Source organism: Lepidothrix coronata, unplaced genomic scaffold (assembly GCF_001604755.1).
Source record: "Lepidothrix coronata isolate B3197 unplaced genomic scaffold, Lepidothrix_coronata-1.0 Scaffold101, whole genome shotgun sequence".
Lineage (NCBI taxonomy): Eukaryota > Metazoa > Chordata > Aves > Passeriformes > Pipridae > Lepidothrix > Lepidothrix coronata.
The window spans coordinates 747,170-765,530 of NW_016690281.1; the positions used below are offsets into that span (position 1 = coordinate 747,170).

At 58.2% G+C, this 18,361-nt stretch overlaps 1 protein-coding gene across 2 annotated transcripts in view; it reads right to left on the bottom strand.

Annotated features, from left to right (window-relative positions):
* The window catches only part of CACNG3 (calcium voltage-gated channel auxiliary subunit gamma 3), a 28,207-nt gene extending 14,206 nt beyond the window's left edge, over positions 1-14,001 (bottom strand). Inside the window, exons 1-2 of one of the 2 annotated variants that reach the window (XM_017823051.1) lie at positions 13,707-14,001; positions 12,392-12,585 (exon numbers count right to left, since the gene is read on the bottom strand). In XM_017823051.1, coding sequence (XP_017678540.1) covers positions 12,392-12,575 — 184 coding nt within the window. In that variant the 5' untranslated portion in view covers positions 12,576-12,585; positions 13,707-14,001. Of the gene's footprint in view, positions 1-12,391; positions 12,654-13,706 lie in introns of those variants that run through there. The other variant, XM_017823050.1, reaches the window with a different exon arrangement.
* Between the last annotated feature and the right edge of the window lie 4,360 nt (positions 14,002-18,361).

Below are 18,361 nucleotides of genomic sequence, written 5' to 3' on the forward strand. Positions count from 1 at the left end.
GGAAGCGAGCCCCGGGGAGCGGCTCCAACGGCCCAGATGGGGAAAGCGACATTCGGGAGTAGCACCATAGTTTCACTCTTGGCTTTTTTTGGAGAACAAGAAGGGACTCTCCTTCCAGACAGAGCATCAGGAGAGAACTTTGCTGGTGAACAAGTGAGCGACGCCAACCTCACCTTCTCCCTCTAAGAAATAAAAGCTGCCTTCCTGATCTGCCCAGAAATCCAGAGCCATTCCCATGGCACAGCACTCGCCCCGCCCTGTGCCTTTGGAAGAGCTCTGCCCTTGGGAACACCTGGACAGTGCCAGACTAGCAGCAGGCTCCCTGCCTAGGGCAGGGACAGGGGATGGTACATCTTGTCCATTACCCATCACTTTGGGATTTTATAGCACCAAGAGACCCCAACACATGACAACCAGCTGCCCTGGAGATCTGAAACACTCCCCTGCCCACAGGCAGCCCGTGGGATTCCTCTGTCTCCAGCTCTGCTGTTCCTGCCCACGCTGCAGCCCCAGCACCGCAGGCTCCACATCCAGCCACCCTCAGGGCAGGGAGCAGGACCCCCCTCCCAGCTACAAACCAGTTCCGCTCCAGTGTGGGTCAGACCCAGGCAAACTGCTTCACAGTCCCTGAGCTGCTCACACCCTCACCTTGGCCATTAACCTCCCCAGCTTCCCAAACCTGGCTCAAAGCACAAAGTACTCTGCTGGAAGAACTCTGGTCTGTGAAACAATCCCAGTTCCATGGTAGCCCTGCCATTCCAGGGGCAAAACAATTCCAGTTCTCCATGCCTCTGCTCTTCCAGGAGCCAAACAGAGCTCTAAGGGGGAGAGGAGGAATGTAGGAAAGCCCTTGAGATGATGGCACACAGAGCTTCACCGCTCATACAATGCTTTCTATCTTCTACCTCTTTTGCATTCAATCACAGAGACAGCCCATCCTGCTGCTGCTCAGCCAGGTGCTGCTCTGCCACCAGCTGCGAGGACAGTGAGACCATGCCAGGCTGCCTACCCTGGTTCCACCAGCACCAGCCCCCCGAACTTACCTGGGGCTGTCTCTGCGGATTCACTCCCCTATGTTCACCTCCAGCTTGTGCCCAGGATGCGGCTTTGCCCTCAGCATGGCTCTGCCCACAAAGCGTGTTCCTGCAGGGAGACCTGTGCCTGCAGCAGCCCTTTAAAAGCTCTGTCCCAGCTGCAGCCCAGCAGCTCCACCTGGTTAGTGCTGACAGCACCCACCTGCCCCACTCTGGATGATGCACCGGCAGTGTGGACCATGAGCTGGATGGGGAATGGATGGAGAACAACAGCCCTGAGGAGAGCTGGAGAGGGACTTTGGACAAGGGCATGGAATGATAGGACAAGAGGAATGGCTTCACACTGACAGAACAGGGTTAGATGAGATATTGGGAAGAAATTCTTCCCTGTGAGGGTGGTGAGGTCCTGGCACAGAGAAGCTGTGGCTGCCCCATCCCTAGAAGTGTCCAAGGCCAGGTTGGATGGGGCTTGGAGTAACCTGGGCTAGTGGAAGGTGTCCCTGCCCATGGCAGAAGGGTGAGTCTGAATGGTCTTTAATGTCCCTTCCAACACAAGCCATTCCATGGGTCTATGATTCTGTTATCCCCAGTTTACAGATGGGTAGTGGAGCACTGGAGATCACAAGCATCTGCTCATTTTGGTGCTCAGCTGGAGCTGTGCAGAGCCGGGGATTTCACAGCCTGTTCCAGGCTCTGCGCGGGAGGTGACGGCGCTGTCGCAGCCCAGGCAGCGCTGCCGAGCCTGTGCCACCAGCGGGGCTGAGCTCATACCCAGGAACCAACTTGAGAGCTCATGGGATGTTCTGTTTCTCCTATTTTCTGGAAGACTTCTCATCCTGGAGGGGAGATCTGTTCAAAGTGACATGGCGAGTAATTTCTAAAGGCTGGCTGAGCTTGTGCACCCAGCCCAGCCCCAGCCTAAGGCACGGCGCTGCCGCCGAGCCCCTCCGGTGAGCGGCACGGGCAGTGTCACAGGCACGGCACCAGTGCTGGGCCGCGGCGGTGGAGAGCAGCTCCCCCAGGGCCGATTCACCGCAGCCGTCCCCTGCACGCTGCAGTGGCAGAGGGGCCGTTCCGTGGCGGTGGTGCCCCAGCCCGGGGTGCCCCAGACGGGCCGTGCCGGGGCAGGATGGCTCAGGTGCGGGGGCGCCGGCACGTCTGTCTGTCTGTCTGTCACCTCAGCCGCGAAAGAGCCGCGATTCCCAGCGCAGCCAGACGGACCCGTCTGGGGGAGGCAGCGCGGCTCTGTCGGGGGGACCGGGGGGGTCGGCCCCGCGGGGGAGAGCGGGCGGGCCCTGCCCAGGAGCTGCTGCGGACTGAGGGGGGGATGGCAGCGGTGGGACTTGGGGCAGGTTGGGGCAATATGCAGAGAAGATCCTATTTAATATTATTATCTGTAATTATTTAAAACATGCACACCACCTCCCCCGACTTCTCTGCGGTGCCCTCACAGGACCGCACTTTGACGCTGGGTGAGAGAAGCAGAAGCCGCGGTTCCGGCTCCTCCCCAGCCGAGAGGTCTCACACCCCGCTGCAGCTTTCCTGCTTCCTATGCAAGGCGCGATCGCTCTGATCCTTCTCCAGCTTCTCACGCTGGAGAGAAGGCCAAAGACTGATGTACAGAGAACACTTTCATCCTCGGCTGGAGCGTGCTGAGGAGCGACAAGAGATTCTCCCGGCACGGGGAGAAGGAGCCTCGGGGCTGCGAGAGGCTCCCAGCCCCCGGCAGCAGCCCGGGCGGGCAGGGGGGAGCAGCACGTCCCCATCTGGAGGGGGCCCCCTCGGCTGCACGCCGGGGTCCCGCTCCCAGCCCGCTCCGCCGGGCGGCACAGCTGCGGGGCTGCTCAGGCAAATGGAGGATTTGGCAAGGGTGCCCTGCATCCCGGCAGGAATGACTGCTCAGGTGGCCGGGACACACAGCCGGGCTGCGGCAGGAACAGCCGCCGGGAGGTCACAGTCTGCCTCGCCAAGTGACAGTGACCTTTCCCAGCCAGGCAGCGGCCCGGGCCGGGGTAGGGCAGGAGGCTCCCGGGGAAGGCGGCCGATGACTCCCGCAGCCCCTCGCAATGTTCGTGCGGTGACGTTGTGTGATGCAATCGGTGATGCTGATCCATCACATACTCTGACAGCTGCAAAAATAACCCTAAGTTGTTGTTTAACCTCCAGCTGAGCATCCTCAGCCTGGCCCAGGAGTTCTTGCTCTGTGCTGGGAGGGAGCCCAGCCCCACCAGGGGGACAGAAGTGCCATCCCTGGGACCAGGGGAAGTTCTGCAGGACATGAGCAGCTCAGTGGTGCCAGCAGCACAACACAATGCTGATTTCAACAAATTAAAATCAGGAATACTTCAAATGGCTCACTGTTTGTTGGTAACCTCTCTGGGGGTGCTCTCCCCTCCCCTTGTGATTCCAGGCACGAACTGAGAGTAAAGGTATTATTAGGGGACAATTACCAAATCACCAGTGAAATTGGAAATGCGAGGGTTTGAGAGGCACAAACCAAAATGTCACCCTCAAATGCCACCTTCTGCCACTGCTCTCCAGTGCCTGAGTCCCATGGGGCACATCACCAATGCCAACACCCCTGAGGGTGCCCAGCAGCTCCCAGAAAGGCTGGGAGGTCACATGTCCCTCCCCTCTCTCTGTGCCCACCCTGGGGCTCCTGTCCAGACCCAATTCTCCTCCTTCAATACGAAGTACTTGGCAAAGAGCAAATACCCAGAGCCCTGTGGAGTGTGGCAGGATGGCACAAAGAGCTGCCCCACTCCCACGCCTGCCCTGGCATTTCCTTATGGTTCTGCACAATAAAACACTACCATTGCCAAAGACCTGACGTGGGAATGGCTCAGCCCTCCTCTGCTGCCCACCAGCACGAGGTTTGTCTGTAGATTGTGGTGTCCAGAGATAAGAGAAAGGTGATATCTGAGAAAATCATCATGTGCTATAACCCATCCAGCAGCCACGATCCCTCCTCCTGCCTCTGCCCGCTAGGACTGTGAAAAACCCCACTATGTTCCAGCACAGTCACTCACCAGTGAGTGAGGGATTCCTGCAAGGGGCAGGGGATGAGTGAAGCCCAGCGGTCCTGGTCTCAAAAGGGACCAAAAGCCTGATGTGAGAAGACCCTCCACTCCTTCTCCTCTGGGCAACTGATCATAGAATCACAGAACCCCAGAATGTTTTGGGTTAGAAGGGACCAAAGGACACGGGACAGTTCCAAGCATGCAGGATACTCTGCCCTGGACTTTTCCTCCTGAAGACACCGTTAAATACCTGCTGCAGGTAGATGGCTGGAAGGTCACACCAGTGTAGAATCAGAACATTCCACAGCATCCCCGGTGTCCCGGGCTGACCCAGCGGCTGGGACGCGAGGGGTGTTTCACAGCAGGGTTGTGTAACAGGTCTGGGAACGGGACGCAGCCCCTGCTCCTCCTCGGCTCCTCCCCGCGCCGCAGAGCTGTCAGCACACACGCCGGGGGAGAAGGCACCCGTTGTCACCCCGGCACTGTCATTCTTTATCACAGCAGGTGTCTTCTTAATCAGAGCCTTTATCTCGAGCTGCCACTGCCGCACTCCCCGAGCGAGCCACGGCTCCTCACAGCCTGCGTGGGACTGCGCAGAGCTCCTGGGTCCTCACCCCAAGGAAAGCTACCCAAACCTTTGGAGCTGAGCCTGAAGAGTCAGCCAAAGCAAACCCACCCAAGAACTCTCAGGAGGGACATGAAAACCCCCCCTCCACACCAAGCACTAACCCAAAATGCAGCCACCAGCTCCAGGAATCTGATTCCGAGGGTCATTTGAAACACTGAAGTGGGTTGTAGGTGTTGTAGCCCAGCAGCAGCCCTTCCTCACAGGAGTGGGGCAGTGGGCAGGAGCCCTCCTTTCCCAGTGGGGAGTGGAGCAGCAGGCAGGAGCCCACCCTTCCTGACAGGGAGTGGGGCAGTGGGCAGGAGCCTTCCCACCTCCTCCAACATCACAGATGTGTGGAGAAAGCCTTCACTGAGGTCACAGCGCTGCTCCCTCCTCACCTCCCCAAGGGCACTTCACAGGGACTCCGTACATGGGTGGGCACCTTGGACTAACCCACCCCCAGCTCCTGTCAGTGCCCTGTTAATGACAGTGGATACCTGGCAGCTGCATCCTGCCAATGCTGTGAGTCAGCCAGTGACACTCATCAGCAGGTGAGGCAGGGATGAACCCCCACACAGGTGGGACCCCTTGGGCAGGGCAGCAGGTGAGCCAGCTCTCCCTCCCCCATACTTATGGGTTAGTGCATTTATGTAATTTTAAGAGCATTTTTGATTTTCCCAAAAAAGGAGGTTAATGTCTATTCATGAAGTGCACACTGTGTTCATTAAAAATCCATGGTGAAACCCATGTGAACAGGAACCATGGAGACACAAGAAGCACTGAGGAAGCTTAATGCCTCAGCTGCCTCACCTCCCTCACCTCACCTCATCCCAAAAGGCTGAGCATCACAGGTCTCCACCCCTGGCCCTTCACCCTGAGTCACTGTGCCACAGCACAGCGTGGCCCAGGGGGGCTGTGCCAGTGGGCACAGGAGGGCCTTCACCCTGTGGACCCATGGTCACAGTGCTGGCAGACTTTTCCAGGTCCATGTGAGATGAACACTAATGAATCCACCTGGTCTCACCTTACAAAGGGCAAAATTCATGCTGAGAGAAGGGATTTACCAAAGTCCAGGTAGCTTTCGGCAGCAGAACTGGGCATCTCTCCCTGCTCCCTGGCTGCTCCAGCAAACATCAGCACTGGCACCTCCCGGCCAGTCCCCCCCTCCCTGAGGACCAGAGGATCCAGCATCCATCTGTGGGCATCCTCCCCAAACCACAGCTATCCCCAGCCACCAGTCCCAGCACCAGGGCTCGCAGCCTTCATTAGCCAGCCCTAATTATTTACAGCCGGCGTGGAGCTGGTGACCTTGCATGGGAAAAAACCCACTTGAGCCTCATTCAAATTCAGCCTTCCACCTCTATTACACGGGAACAGCTCTGGAGATGACAGGCTCTGCACCACGCCTATGCAGCAGTAAAATGCCTCTTTCTGAGCTGTTCACAGCATACATTTTACTCATCACGTGCTGCTCGCAGGCAGTGAGGGAACCAGCTCTCTAACCCACCCCAGAAGTCGTGATTTTTGCCCAGAAAACACCACAGCCTCCCAGGAGGGTGAATTTTGCACCCTGTGCTCAAAGCAGAGCTGGTGGCAGCGAGCTGAAGCACAGCTCCACCCCGGACACTCTCCAACCAGCCGTGGAGCCGGAGGAACGGCTGCCTGCAGCCACGGTGCCAGCTGGCAGTGGCACGGGACCCTCGGCGTCCAGAAGGATTTTTATGGCTCGTGGCATTTGGCCACGTGCCACAAGGACGTGGGTCTGGAGCAGCCCGAGGGTCCAGCCAGCTTCATTTCCATCTCCATTAGAGGACAGTAATTCACGTTTATCCAGCACATCCTCCACCAAGGCGAGGCTCAGGGATTCCCCAAGTCTGAGGCTGTGCCTGGATGCCGTTCGTACCCGACCCCTCGCAGAGCCCCGTGCCCAGGGCACGTGTCCAGTCCCATGTGAGCGCAGTGCCAGGCACGGGGGCTGTCCCTGCTCTGTGCTGTCCTGGCAGAAAGGCTCGCTGGGTGTCAAACCTGCAGCCTGGTGATTCCACCAGGGGGTCTCAAACAGGTAACTGGTCCCTCTCCACCTTCATCCATCACCTCACCTTAGGTGCCTCCATCACATCACACCCTCTGCTCCCATCACACAGGTTAACTCGATGCCTCCCAGCTCTCAGGTAACAAAGAGCGAATAACCCCTCTCCACCACCTCCCCAAACCTGCCTGGCTGTACAGACCAGCCCTGTCTCCCCCTCTATCACCTCCAGCCCACGCTGATGGTCCCCATCCATGCATTCCTGCTGGCACAGCTGCCATCCCTGGGCTCTCCTTGCCATGGTGCTGGAGCCAGCAGGCACCCCTGGGCAGAGCCATGGCCGGTGGCACTGGGGCAGGGGGCCATGCCAGAGGTGGTGGGTCAGTGGGCTGGGGCAGGGTGGTCAGTGTGGCCATGGAGGGCAGCCTGGCAGCCACAGCCACACCATCACCAGCACTGGCACCGAGCTGGACCGAGCACTGTGGAGAAGGGCTCGATGGCACGTTGGGGTGTTGATGAGAATCTATCACAGACACCGACCAGACAGAGGAACAGGATGAGCAGCTCCTTAAATACCTGCCTGTAATGAGTAGCGAGAAAAAGTGCTCCATCATGGGTGATTGCAATCTCAGGGACATTTGCTTGGCGCTTTTAAAAATTAAAGATAATAACTTTCTAACAGAAACAATCTTGCTGTCACCTTGGGGAAATTCTCTGCTTGGCCTCACTCAGAGGGCTGAAGAGCTGGAGGCGGGGGAAGAGCTGGTGGCTGGCCAGGGCAGCCACTTCCAGCCCAACTTAATGCCTCCGCTCAGCAGAGCCAAAACCAGCCAGACAAAACCAACAGGGGAAAATTCAGGAGCAAAGGCAGGTGCCTCCCTGCACCTCACGCCTCTGCTAGGCCTGCTGAATGGAAAACTGAATAAAAAAATTAAAAATCAGGGATTTAGATACGGGAAGTAGCAGGACACTCACGTGGTCGGTGGGAGAAGCTGATGGAGTCAGATAAAATAAACCTGTAACCAAAAGGTCAAGGCAAAACAAGGAGGAATCCTTTCACTGTGTTCGAAGGAGGTCTCCTGACGGTGTAAAACACCACCAGATCACGACAGGGCAACTGTCAGTCATGGAGCAGAAGTGACACATTATTATTTATTCATTAGATACTTCTGTTCTGTACTTGGAGACAAATAGGCTCCCGTATTCCAGCAGGAGCTGGGGGGATGCTGAACAGCGACTGCGATGTGTAAACATGGAACCGGGAGGACTAAAGAACTTCCTCCCAGGAGCATTCAGAGAATAGGCTGAGAAGGTTTCTGAAGATCTAAAAAGGATTTTAATAAGCCTTGCAATTCTGTTGAATTTCTAGAAGACGAGAGAAGTTGGTTTAATGCCAGGAGTGATGGGATGGGCAGTGGCAGGAGCTGTGTCCCTGGCACTGCCCGTGGGTTAGCAGAGGTGGGAACTGTGGATGAGGAAAATGTCAAACAGCCTTGTGGAAAATAGATTAATCAAAGTTCATAAATTTTTCTTGATATGGTTACAAATTAAGTTGATAAAGGAAGTCGGTGACATAATACGTTTAGAGTTCCACAGGGTATTTGATTTAGCTCTCCTGAAAAACTTAAAGACCTGTATTACACAGAATCAACAGCACTTTATTAATGGGACTGGGAGCTCAGAGAGACAAACCCTGTCATCCGAGGGATGTTCCTGCACAGCATCACCTGTTACCAGAACAGTTGACAGTATTGAAGAAAACATGAAATAATTGCAGGTGAAAGAGGGAAATGGCGGAGAAAAGACTGATGGGGATATTAATGGAAAAGGGAGGCAAATTTGGGCAGCTCAGTACCATGGGATCATTCAGCAACAGCCATCTTTATACAGCCAGCTCCAAGGATTAACAGCGAAGAACCAGGAGAGCAGGTTCCATTTTGGGGGTGGGATGGGCTGGGCACTGGGGTGGGAACTCCCTGTGAGGGGCTGCAGCCAAGGGGGCTCAGGTGACCTGCAGGTGAGCAGCCAGAGTCACAGCAGGCAGGATTAATGACAAACAGCTGCATGGCTACGGGACAGCTGGGTATCAGAGATCATTTCTTATGCTCAAAGGAAGTTTGACGGACCCTCCACCCACCAGACACCCTGAGCCGCACAGGAGCTGCAGGGCAGGTGTAGAAGTAACTGGGCAGGCTCCTGAGGACTGTGGGGTCAGCTGATGACACCCACAGTATTATGTTTCAATCTAGACAGGGTCCCTCCAAAAAGACCAGCCCCAAGCAAGGCTCTCCAGGCTTGGCAGGGAGGAACTCCAGTTGGCAAAGGCCGCGCTGGAGCTGCTGCGGGGGACACTGGAGGGGCCAGGATGGGTCCAAGGGGGACAGTTTGGCTGAGGAACAGCTCCAGGACATAAGATGTCTGTGTCTCCTGCAAACCAGCCTGCATCCCACCCCAGAAGGATGCGGGATGCTGAGCATCCTCCGTGAGGGAGGCAGGCAGAGCAACGCTTGGCCTCCTCCAGAAATGACAGAGCACTTTATTCTGATGAGGGAAATGAGGGAGGAAAGAAAAAGTACCACATCGCCTTAAAATATGGTATTTTGAGAAGCCTTGGCCAAATCCTCCTGCTCCTTTTGCCTGTTTCAGCTCCGCATGATGCCATGGAGCCAGTCCCAATCTACACCACGCAGCAGGGAGGACACGGAGCCTCCCTGCATTTAATGATGCTGCATTTAATGATGCTGAATTTAATTAAGTTTGATGAAAACCAAAGTTCTTTTACGTTCTTAAAAAACACCACCAGCCTAAGCAGCTATTTCTCAACTTCAGCTCTCTCCTCGAAGTGCCATGTCCGTCCCTCCTTTCTGACAAAGCAGGAACAGAGGAAAACAAGTGACACTGAAACAGCAATGGGGACAGGCACCGACCAGCGCTGGTCACTCCTGAGTGGGACACACGAGGGGACACCTGCTAAGCGTTTGCATATTGTAAAAGCAATAATTAGGATCCAAAGGCTGCGAATCCAACCAGTCTATCCCAGCCCAGCAGTCTCGGAACACCTGCCTGGGCTCCACATATTGAGTCAACCGCTAATTTGCGTTTCCCAGTGTGGGTGTCTCTCCATGGGTCTGCAGCGGCTTCATTCAAGATTTATCTGCTCTCGCCGATGGGCTTGTGATGCTCACGTGGTGCAGCTCCCACGCAGGCGCTGCGCCGGGGCTGACACGGGTGCACAGAGCCGGCACTCACGTCGGGCAGCTCCGGGATCTGCCCCGTGCCCAGCCGGGAGAGCCACTGAGGCTCTGCACTTGATTCCTCCCTCCCTACACACACTAAACCCCTGTTAGCGGGGGGAAGTTCAAGGTTGAGGCAGTTCCCGACGGGCACAGAGCTCTGCTCAGTGCTAAGAGCATCTTCTGCACCGCAGAAGAACCGGCCTCTCCAATAGATTGAGCTCGGTCCTGGCACAGGGGGATGAAGCCTCTGTCCCTTTTTCAAGCCTGGTACAGTGAGTGCACAGAAAACAGGAGGCAGCGAGGCCCTGCAGCAGGGATCACACAGGACCTGCTGCATGTATCAGGTACAGGGCTCAGCCCCCAGCGCTCCCCTGGCTGCAGTGACCATCCCCAGCTGGGGGTTCTCAGGCCCTGCTGCTGGGCAGTCCTTCCCCTGTGCCAGCATGTGAGCTCTGCGCAGCTCGGCTGGGCAAGTTTTCCCTTCCCAGCATTGCACCGGTTAACAGCCTGCGAGGCACCAGCACGCTCCTCCCGCACAGTCCAGGAGGGTGACGAGCAGCCCCGTCACGTCCCCTCAGCACCATCCCAGCCCCCTGTGTTCCCCCAGAGCGCAGGCTGGGACCCTCCCTGCCCTGCCACCGACTGTGTGCTGCAGCCCTCCGCAGCCCCACTGCCACCCACACCCACACACAGGGGCTGACAGAGCCCGTGTCCGGCGCGAGGCCTCGGCTGTGCCACAGGGATGGCACCGCAAGGATGGCATCGCAGGGATGGCATCGCAGGGATGGCATCGCAGGGATGGCACCGCAGGGATGGCACCGCAGGGATGGCACCGCAGGGATGGCACCGCAGGGCTCCCGCTCCCGCTGCCACCACAGCAGCTGCCAGAGCACCAACACGGGGTAGGACGTGGAGCTGGGAGCACTGAGCCCATGGTGAGCCCATGCCCTGCTGCTCTCAGCCCCACACCTGGGCTCAGGGTGACGGGCTGTGATCCACCTCCAAGCTCTGCCATGGCGCTGCCAAGCCCTTTCCAAGTGAGCTGTGCCCAGGGGAGTGGGGCCTCTCTGGCTCCTTCCAAAGCAGTGATTGATCACACTGAGGGAAACATAAAACATTGGCTGGAAAAAAAAATACAGCTAGCAAACCCAAGAATTTTGGAAATTACTCATGCCTCCAGCAATTCCATCTTTCACAGCCCTGGCTTCTGCCTCCTTGGCTCCCTCAGCCCAAGAGGGGAGACAGATTATCTCAAATTATTTATTACAGAATTAGAACATGATCCAAACCCTCCTTGAATCAATAAGAAAGCTCCAACTGACTTCACCGGGTTTAGGACCAAGCACCAGGAAGAGACCGGGTATTTCTGCATCCGTGGCCATGACTCACCGAGAACTTTCCAACGTGGAGGAGCAGTTTGGCGCCGTGGCTCGTCTGCCCCCACCATTGAAGGGGTCACTCCTGGGCTGGGGGAGCCTGATGCCCCTGGAGCCCCACAGGACAGTGGGATGGGTCCCCTCAAGCACACAGCACACCCACTGCTGCCACTAATTTTAAAAGTTAGGGCCCAGAGTGATGCCATCAGCCATTTTTTTGCTGCGCAGGTACCAGCACCTGGCTCTGTTCAAGCTCATCTTTGAGCACAGCCCGTGGGTGCTCAGAAACACCTCAACCAGCAGCTTTGGGGCAAAACTGCCCCAAAGTGTGGCCTGTGCTGCAGGAGGGCAGCAGCTGCCAGGGCCTTGCCAGCCGAGCACTGCTGTGGGAGGGAGACAATGGGGCAAAGCAGTGAGGCCAGGCAGGCAAGAGAACGTCCGTGGGGCAGCCGTGGTGGGGCAGCCCAGCCTTGAGGCAGCTGTGGTGGGGCAGCCTGGCCGTGGGGCAGCCCAGCCGTGGGACGGAGGGACGAGATGCAGCGGGGCAGCAGCAGCCCAGCTTGCCCCACTCTGCCGCTCGGAGGGGAAGGGCTGGTTCTGGTGCTGGGGCTCAGCGATGACACCGCCTGGTGCGGTGTGTTTTCCGGTGACAGGGACGCGGTGCCCGTGCAGCCTTGGAGAAAGACAGCAGCAGCGGGGCTTTGCTCGCTCCCGCTCCCACTCCCACAGCCCCGGCCGGGAGAGGGACCTGTGGCCCCTCAGCCCGAAGCTCCCCGAGAGCATCCCCGGGCAGACACAGCGCGGCTGCCGCCGCCAGTGCCAGTGCCCGGCACGGGGGCGACCCCGCAGCCCCGCTCCCCCCGGCCCCGCCACCCGCGTGGAGGAGCCCCCGCGAGCTTCCACCGCGGAGCGACTGCAAGTGCCCGGGAAAGGGAGCGGAGGGCGGCAGCGGGGGGCGGCGGGGCCGCCGGGCAGGAGGATGCTCGGGTGGCCGGGGGATGCTCCGCTCGCCGGGGATTCGGGCTCTGGGGTGGGGGGCCCCGCGATGCACCCCCTCCCCCGAAGTTTTGGGGCCGAGGGGGTCGGTACCTTCCAGGCAGCACGTCCTCCAAAGCCCCGAGTGGGTCATCACCTCCTCGTTCTTGCGGCTCGTGTCGTTGTCGCTCGTGGACTTAGTCCTACACACGCCGCGCGAGTAGAGCCAGTAGTCAGTGCCCACGGCGATGGTCATCAGGCTGAAGGCTGCGAAGGCTCCCACCGTGGTGACGAGCATCTGGACGCCTCTGTCACACATCCTCATGCTGCTTCATCCTCCGGCGGCGGCTCGCAGGGGAAGGGCCGGCGCCGCCGCCCGCCGCCCGCCGCCTCATGCCCCCGCGGCCGGCGGAGCGCCGGGGCCCCGCGGCGGCGCGGAGCGGGGCGGCCCGGCCCCGGGGAGCCCGGCAGGCATGGCCCGAGCGGAGCCCGCGGAGCGCAGCACCGAGCCCGGCGGAGCAGCTCCGCCGTGCGCTCCCGCCGCCTCTCCCGGCGCCTCCCCCGCGCCGCCCGGCCAAGGCAGCGGCGGGGGGCGGCGGGGGCGGGACCCGCAGGGGGCTGCGCCGCCGGGACACCGCCCCCCGCCCGCACCGACCGGCCGGCGGCGGGGACAGCGCCCGGGGACCGGGACGGGGAGGGGGACGAGGGGACCGGGACTGGGCACCCACCCCGGGGTGCCGGAACTGGGCGGGGACCGGGACTGTTCCGGGAACCCCACTCCGGGATGCTGAGATCGGGACTGCCCCGGCGCATCGGGAGAGAGACCCTACCCCAGGATACCCGGGCCGGCCCCGGGGAACCCCACTGCTGGGTGCCGGGACTGAGCGGGGACAGTGACAGGGACTGCCCCGGGGACCCCTCCCCGGGGTTCTGGGACCGTACCGGGACTGTAACAAGGGACCGGGACCGGGACTGGGTGGGAATGCCCACCCCAGGGTGCCAGTACCGCAGACAAGTCCCGGCAGACACCCACTTGCCGCAGCCCCTTGGCAAGGGGCAACTCGGCTCCCTCCCCCCCCAGTCCGCACAGCGCTGGAACTGCTGCACCGGTACCGGGCACCGGGTGGCATCTGGTGCGAGGGGTTGGGGGCCACACACCCACAAAGCAGACCCAGGGAGGGCACAGCCCCTGCCCACACTGACACAGGACTGTCCGTGCCCCGGGGACACCGTGTTTAACCCCTGCCCAAGCACCAATTCATCCCGAACATCCCTGATACCCGCAACCCGCTCCTGAACCATTCCCACCAGTCAATCCCCCTGTCCACTTCCTCTCCACTGTCTCTTCATCTCCCTCAAACATTCCTCAGCCGGTTGCATGAGCCCATGACTCATACGACCTTTCCAACAAGCCCTAGAACACACTTACCTCTTGAATTCACAGTCCTGTAAGGGCCACGGGTGAGACGGGAAAGCGAATGATTTACGCGACGGCGTGTGCTTCCCCAGCCCTCATCTGTATGCACTCGCATGGAATTACTAGTTATTTACTCCAAAAAGGCAAACAGAAAATTATGAAGGTACCGAGAAATTAAGAACGTGAAAATTAAGTAGCTCCTCAACCTGAAATCACCGTCTGTGCTACTCCCCAGGCAGGATACGCTGATTGCTGCCCCGCCGCGCTCCCTCCCCGGCTTCCCGCTGGCTCCCGGCCGTGGATCACCCTGGTTCATTCCCTGCTTCCCCACGGGCCCCGTGCCTGGTTCCCAGCTCAGGCTGGAGGCGGTGCAGCTCTGCCCAGGCTCTCTGGGCGCACAGCACCAGCTCCTGATTCTCAGCATTTCCATCCGGAGAGCGGCAGCGCTCTGTGGGCTGGGGGAGGACACAGCCCTCTGAGGAGTGTGAGGATGGGGCCACAAGGGTTGGGGTCAGCAGCACCCACCCAACCACCTTTCCTGTGCATTTTTTGAGGAGGGGTTATCCCTGAGCAGTTCCTGGGACTGGTGCTGAAGTGGCACACAATGGTCACAGGTCACATCTTGGTGTCACAGGCTGGACACTGAGATGAGCCCTGCACGTGGCTGCACTGGGACACTGGTCATAGAATCATAGAATCCCAGAATGGTTTGGGTTGGAAGGAATCTTAAAGACCATCCAGTCCCACCCCCTGCCACGGGCAGGGAAACCTTCCACTAGCCCAGGTTGCTCCAAGCCCCATCCAACCTGGCCTTGGACACTTCCAGGGATCCAGGGGCAGCCACAGCTTCTCTGGGCAACCTGTGCCAGGGCCTCCCCACCCTCACAGGGGAGAATTTCTTCCTAATAATTAATCTAAACTTCTCTTCTTGTAACTTAAAACCATGCCCCCTTGTCCTGTCACTATCTGCCCGTGTAAAAAGCCACTCTCCATCGTTTCCATAAGCCCCCCAGTCCTAAACAATCCCATGGGTACCACAAAGGTGGTTTGGGGCACAGTACAGGAAGAGCCCAAGTTTCCCTGGGGCATCTGCCTGAGCCGTGCCCGACGCCCCCCATCCTGCCACCCCCGGCGCTCCCCCGCTCACCCCGCAGCGCGTGGGGCAGCGCCTGACGCAGCACCCCCGGCCCCCGGCCCGCGCAGAGGCAGCAAAGATATCTCCCACCCACAGCTGAGGGGCTGCAAATTGCGTTGCGAGTGGGGGATTTTGCAGCCTTAATTGTGTTATTTTAACACAGCGTGTGTAGGTGTGAGCAGAGTGCACATGTACCGTTTCCTAGGCTTTGAACAAAGCGAGCTCAAACAGAAGCAAAGTCCGTGGCAGATCGTGTTGGCCCTTGTAGGGTTGGTGGTGGGGGCACCCTTGCCAAGCCCTGCACCTCTTGCTGTTCCCTGCACTATCCATTGGCACCCACCTGCTCTTGGTCCCAGACCCTTCTGCACTGGGCAAAGTAGAAACAAATAACAACATCCAGCCCACACTGCAAAGACTGTATGACACTTGCGAGAAGAAGGCTGTCCTTGCAGGCAAAAATGTCCTAACACGAGATCTGTTAGGCTTTGTCCTCCCAAATCCAACCATGAAAGCTCTGCTGCATTTAAACTGGCAAAGTGACAGGAAGTAAGTAGTCAGAAATAATCCCCAGCTGGATTAGGTTTTTCCTTGAAGGAAGAGAGGCTGATACAAGGCGAGTTTGGGTCATTAGCGATGCAGAGAGATGCTCCAGCCTTGCCTAGTCTTCACTTCATTTCCCTGCTCCCAGGGGCTGTGAGGGGATAAGGGTTCCAGAGCCTTTGGCACATGTGTCGTCCTTCCCCACTCCCACGAGGGGATTATTTATATCTGTACACACTTTGGAAGTGCTGGGTGCAATCCACTGGCTCCAACAGGACTCCAGTGGGCAGGCTGGTGTGCCCCTGTGTCATGTGCTGCTGAGCTCAGCAGGGTTCTAGGAGTGACAAAAGGCAGTGATGCCACATGTGCCACCAGCCCTGCTGCTGGTGGCACGAGCTGGTTCACTCAGTGCGAGCTGGTGCAGTTCCCTCCCTGCTCCACACTCTCTGCTGGACTTCCGACAGTTGAGTAGCAACAAAAATAGCAGGGGAGGAACAGAAATCCATTCTGATTAAGCCTCTTTATTCTGAGATGCAGAGGGAGCAGGGGTGGCTGTGCGTGGGCCAGCAGCAGCAGCTTCCGGGGACTGGGCGACCACACTGGCAGCAGCTGCGTGCCTAAATCCTTGTTATTTTGCCCACACTTGTGACATTCCATCAGCTTTTTTTTCCTCTGTACCGATGCGTTTTCAACAACTCCCTGACAGGAGGGCGTAGCCAGGTGGGGGTCAGTCTCTTCTCCCAAGTAACAAGACAAGAGGAAACTGCCTCAAGTTGCACCAGGGGAGGTTTAGATGGAATATTAGGGAAAATTTATTCACCAACAGGTTGTCAAGTGGTGGAGTCCCCGTCCTTGGAGGGACTTAAAAGTCATGTCAATGTGGCACTTGGGGACAGGGGTTAGCGGTGGCCTTGGCAGTGCTGAGGGAACAGTTGGACTCGATGGTCTTAGAAAGCTTTTCCAACCTGAACGATTCCATGGTTCTTTGATTCCCTGGCAGACAAAACAAGCTGAGAAGAGGGAAAGGGATGACACAGGACAGCAACCATTATGGCAGTGCCCCAGGGTTCCTCCAGCTGCTCTGGGCAGCTCAGCAGCTCCCCATCATCCCCATCCCAGGCTCTGTGAGGGAAGCCAAGAGAATCCCTTCCCCAAGGTCATACAGAGACCAGCCTGTACGTGGAGAATATCTGCATGGGATGGGTGGGAAGGACAGACTATTACCAGAGGGATCTGTGGGCAGTGGTACCCCAGAAGCAATAAAAGAACAAATAGCAGAAGATTAAACCCCTTCTGTAGCCGGGTCCGGCTGGACCACGCTGAGCCACAAGGAAAGGTTCACTGCTGCTCCAGCCGCCGCAATTTAATTGATTTGATTTAAATCCTTTGAAGAAGAAGTGGATAAGGAATAATGAGGCAAACAGGATTGTAATGCAAATGAAAGAGATGAAAGATGGCTTCAGGGAGACGCTCTTGAAGGTCAGCGCCCAACGCAGAGCTGCTCCTGGTCACTCACTCCGACGTTAATGAGGCTGTGTTTCCCTGGGTGCTTTGATGGATGGACGGATCAGGAGGCAGCACTGGGATGTCTGGCCTTTAATCCCCTCGCTCCGGGTGGATCATCCCTCGCAGCAGTGGGGAGGGTTTTACCTGGCTGCCACAGGGACCGGGTTCCTGCTGCCCGTGTCACGCTGGGGAAGCAGACTTCCTAATCGGGTTTTTCCAGATACTCCAATGGAGGCTCGAACTTCAGAATTAATTAACTTCACTATCAAAAGCTGAGTCATTTGTCACAATGGTTTTGTCATTAGCTCCCATAATTAAGGAAAGTGTCACAAAACCAAATGTTTCACTTACACAAGCCAAGAGAAGCAAAGCTCAGGAGCATTTCTGACGTGCTGGGAAAGGGCACAGCAGTGAATCTGGGGAGGGGCTCAACCAGGCACCCCAAAACCCTGCACTGGGGCTGGGGGGCACCTTCCCTGGCACAGCTGGGGGCTGAGTGCAGCAGCAGAGGCAGCAGGGGCTAGGGCCTGGCAGGGGCAGACAGAGCAGGGCTGCCCAGTGGGAGGAGGGATGCTAGGGTACGTGGGCAATGCTGGGGTACCTGGGCAATGCTGGGGTACCTGGGCAATGCTGGGGCTGGTCGAGCAGGGCAGTTTTCCCACCCCCAGGTGAATTGGGGTGGTTCCCAGTGACCACCTGCCACACTAGGTGGAAGAGATGAGGACATCTTACTGAAAGCTTAGCTGAAGTCCCCAAAGACAGGAGGAGAAGCCCTTCCCAACACACTCACCAGCTTTCACACGGACACTTCCTAAAAAAGCAGAGTTCCTCGATGGAGAAAGGCAGGTACAAGCTGTGGAGCTCTCCTGGGAGTGAGCAGAGTGTGATGTTGCACTCGGCCAGGAACCCCCACGGGCCCTGGAGCACGTGCAGGCTCTGGGGGACCCCAGAGGATTGAGATCAGCTCTGCAGAGCCCTGACCTGCCCTCACCTGCAGCCCCCTGACCTCGCTGCCAGGCATGGTGCCCACAGAGGGGCTGCTGGGCACCCAACCCCCCAGTGCCACCAGCTCAGCCCCACAGCCCTGCACCAGCTACCCAGCCTGGGAACCAGTGCTCACAGGGTGGTGGGAAGAGCCTCTGCAGCAGCATTAACCCATTAACTAGCAATTAACTGAAGATGCAAACAACCTGCACCTTCCCCTGCTCCCCCTGGTCCATCTGTACCTCGAAGTGCAGCTGAAGGTCTCCACTCTGGGACCTGCACTTGGGCAGCTTCATCAGCTGATACTCTCCAGCTGTTCAGATATGCAGCTTTTTGACCAAAACCCTACAACTTCTCAGCATTTCCTGCTATACCAGGGCTCTGTAGGGCCCCTCCTGGTGACCCCAAGCCCCAGAATCCCTGGCTGGGACCCTCGGGCATGCCCAGCCACTGGCTCGCCCCTGGAGGCTCATGGGCAAAGAAGCCAAGTTCTCAAGGTTTC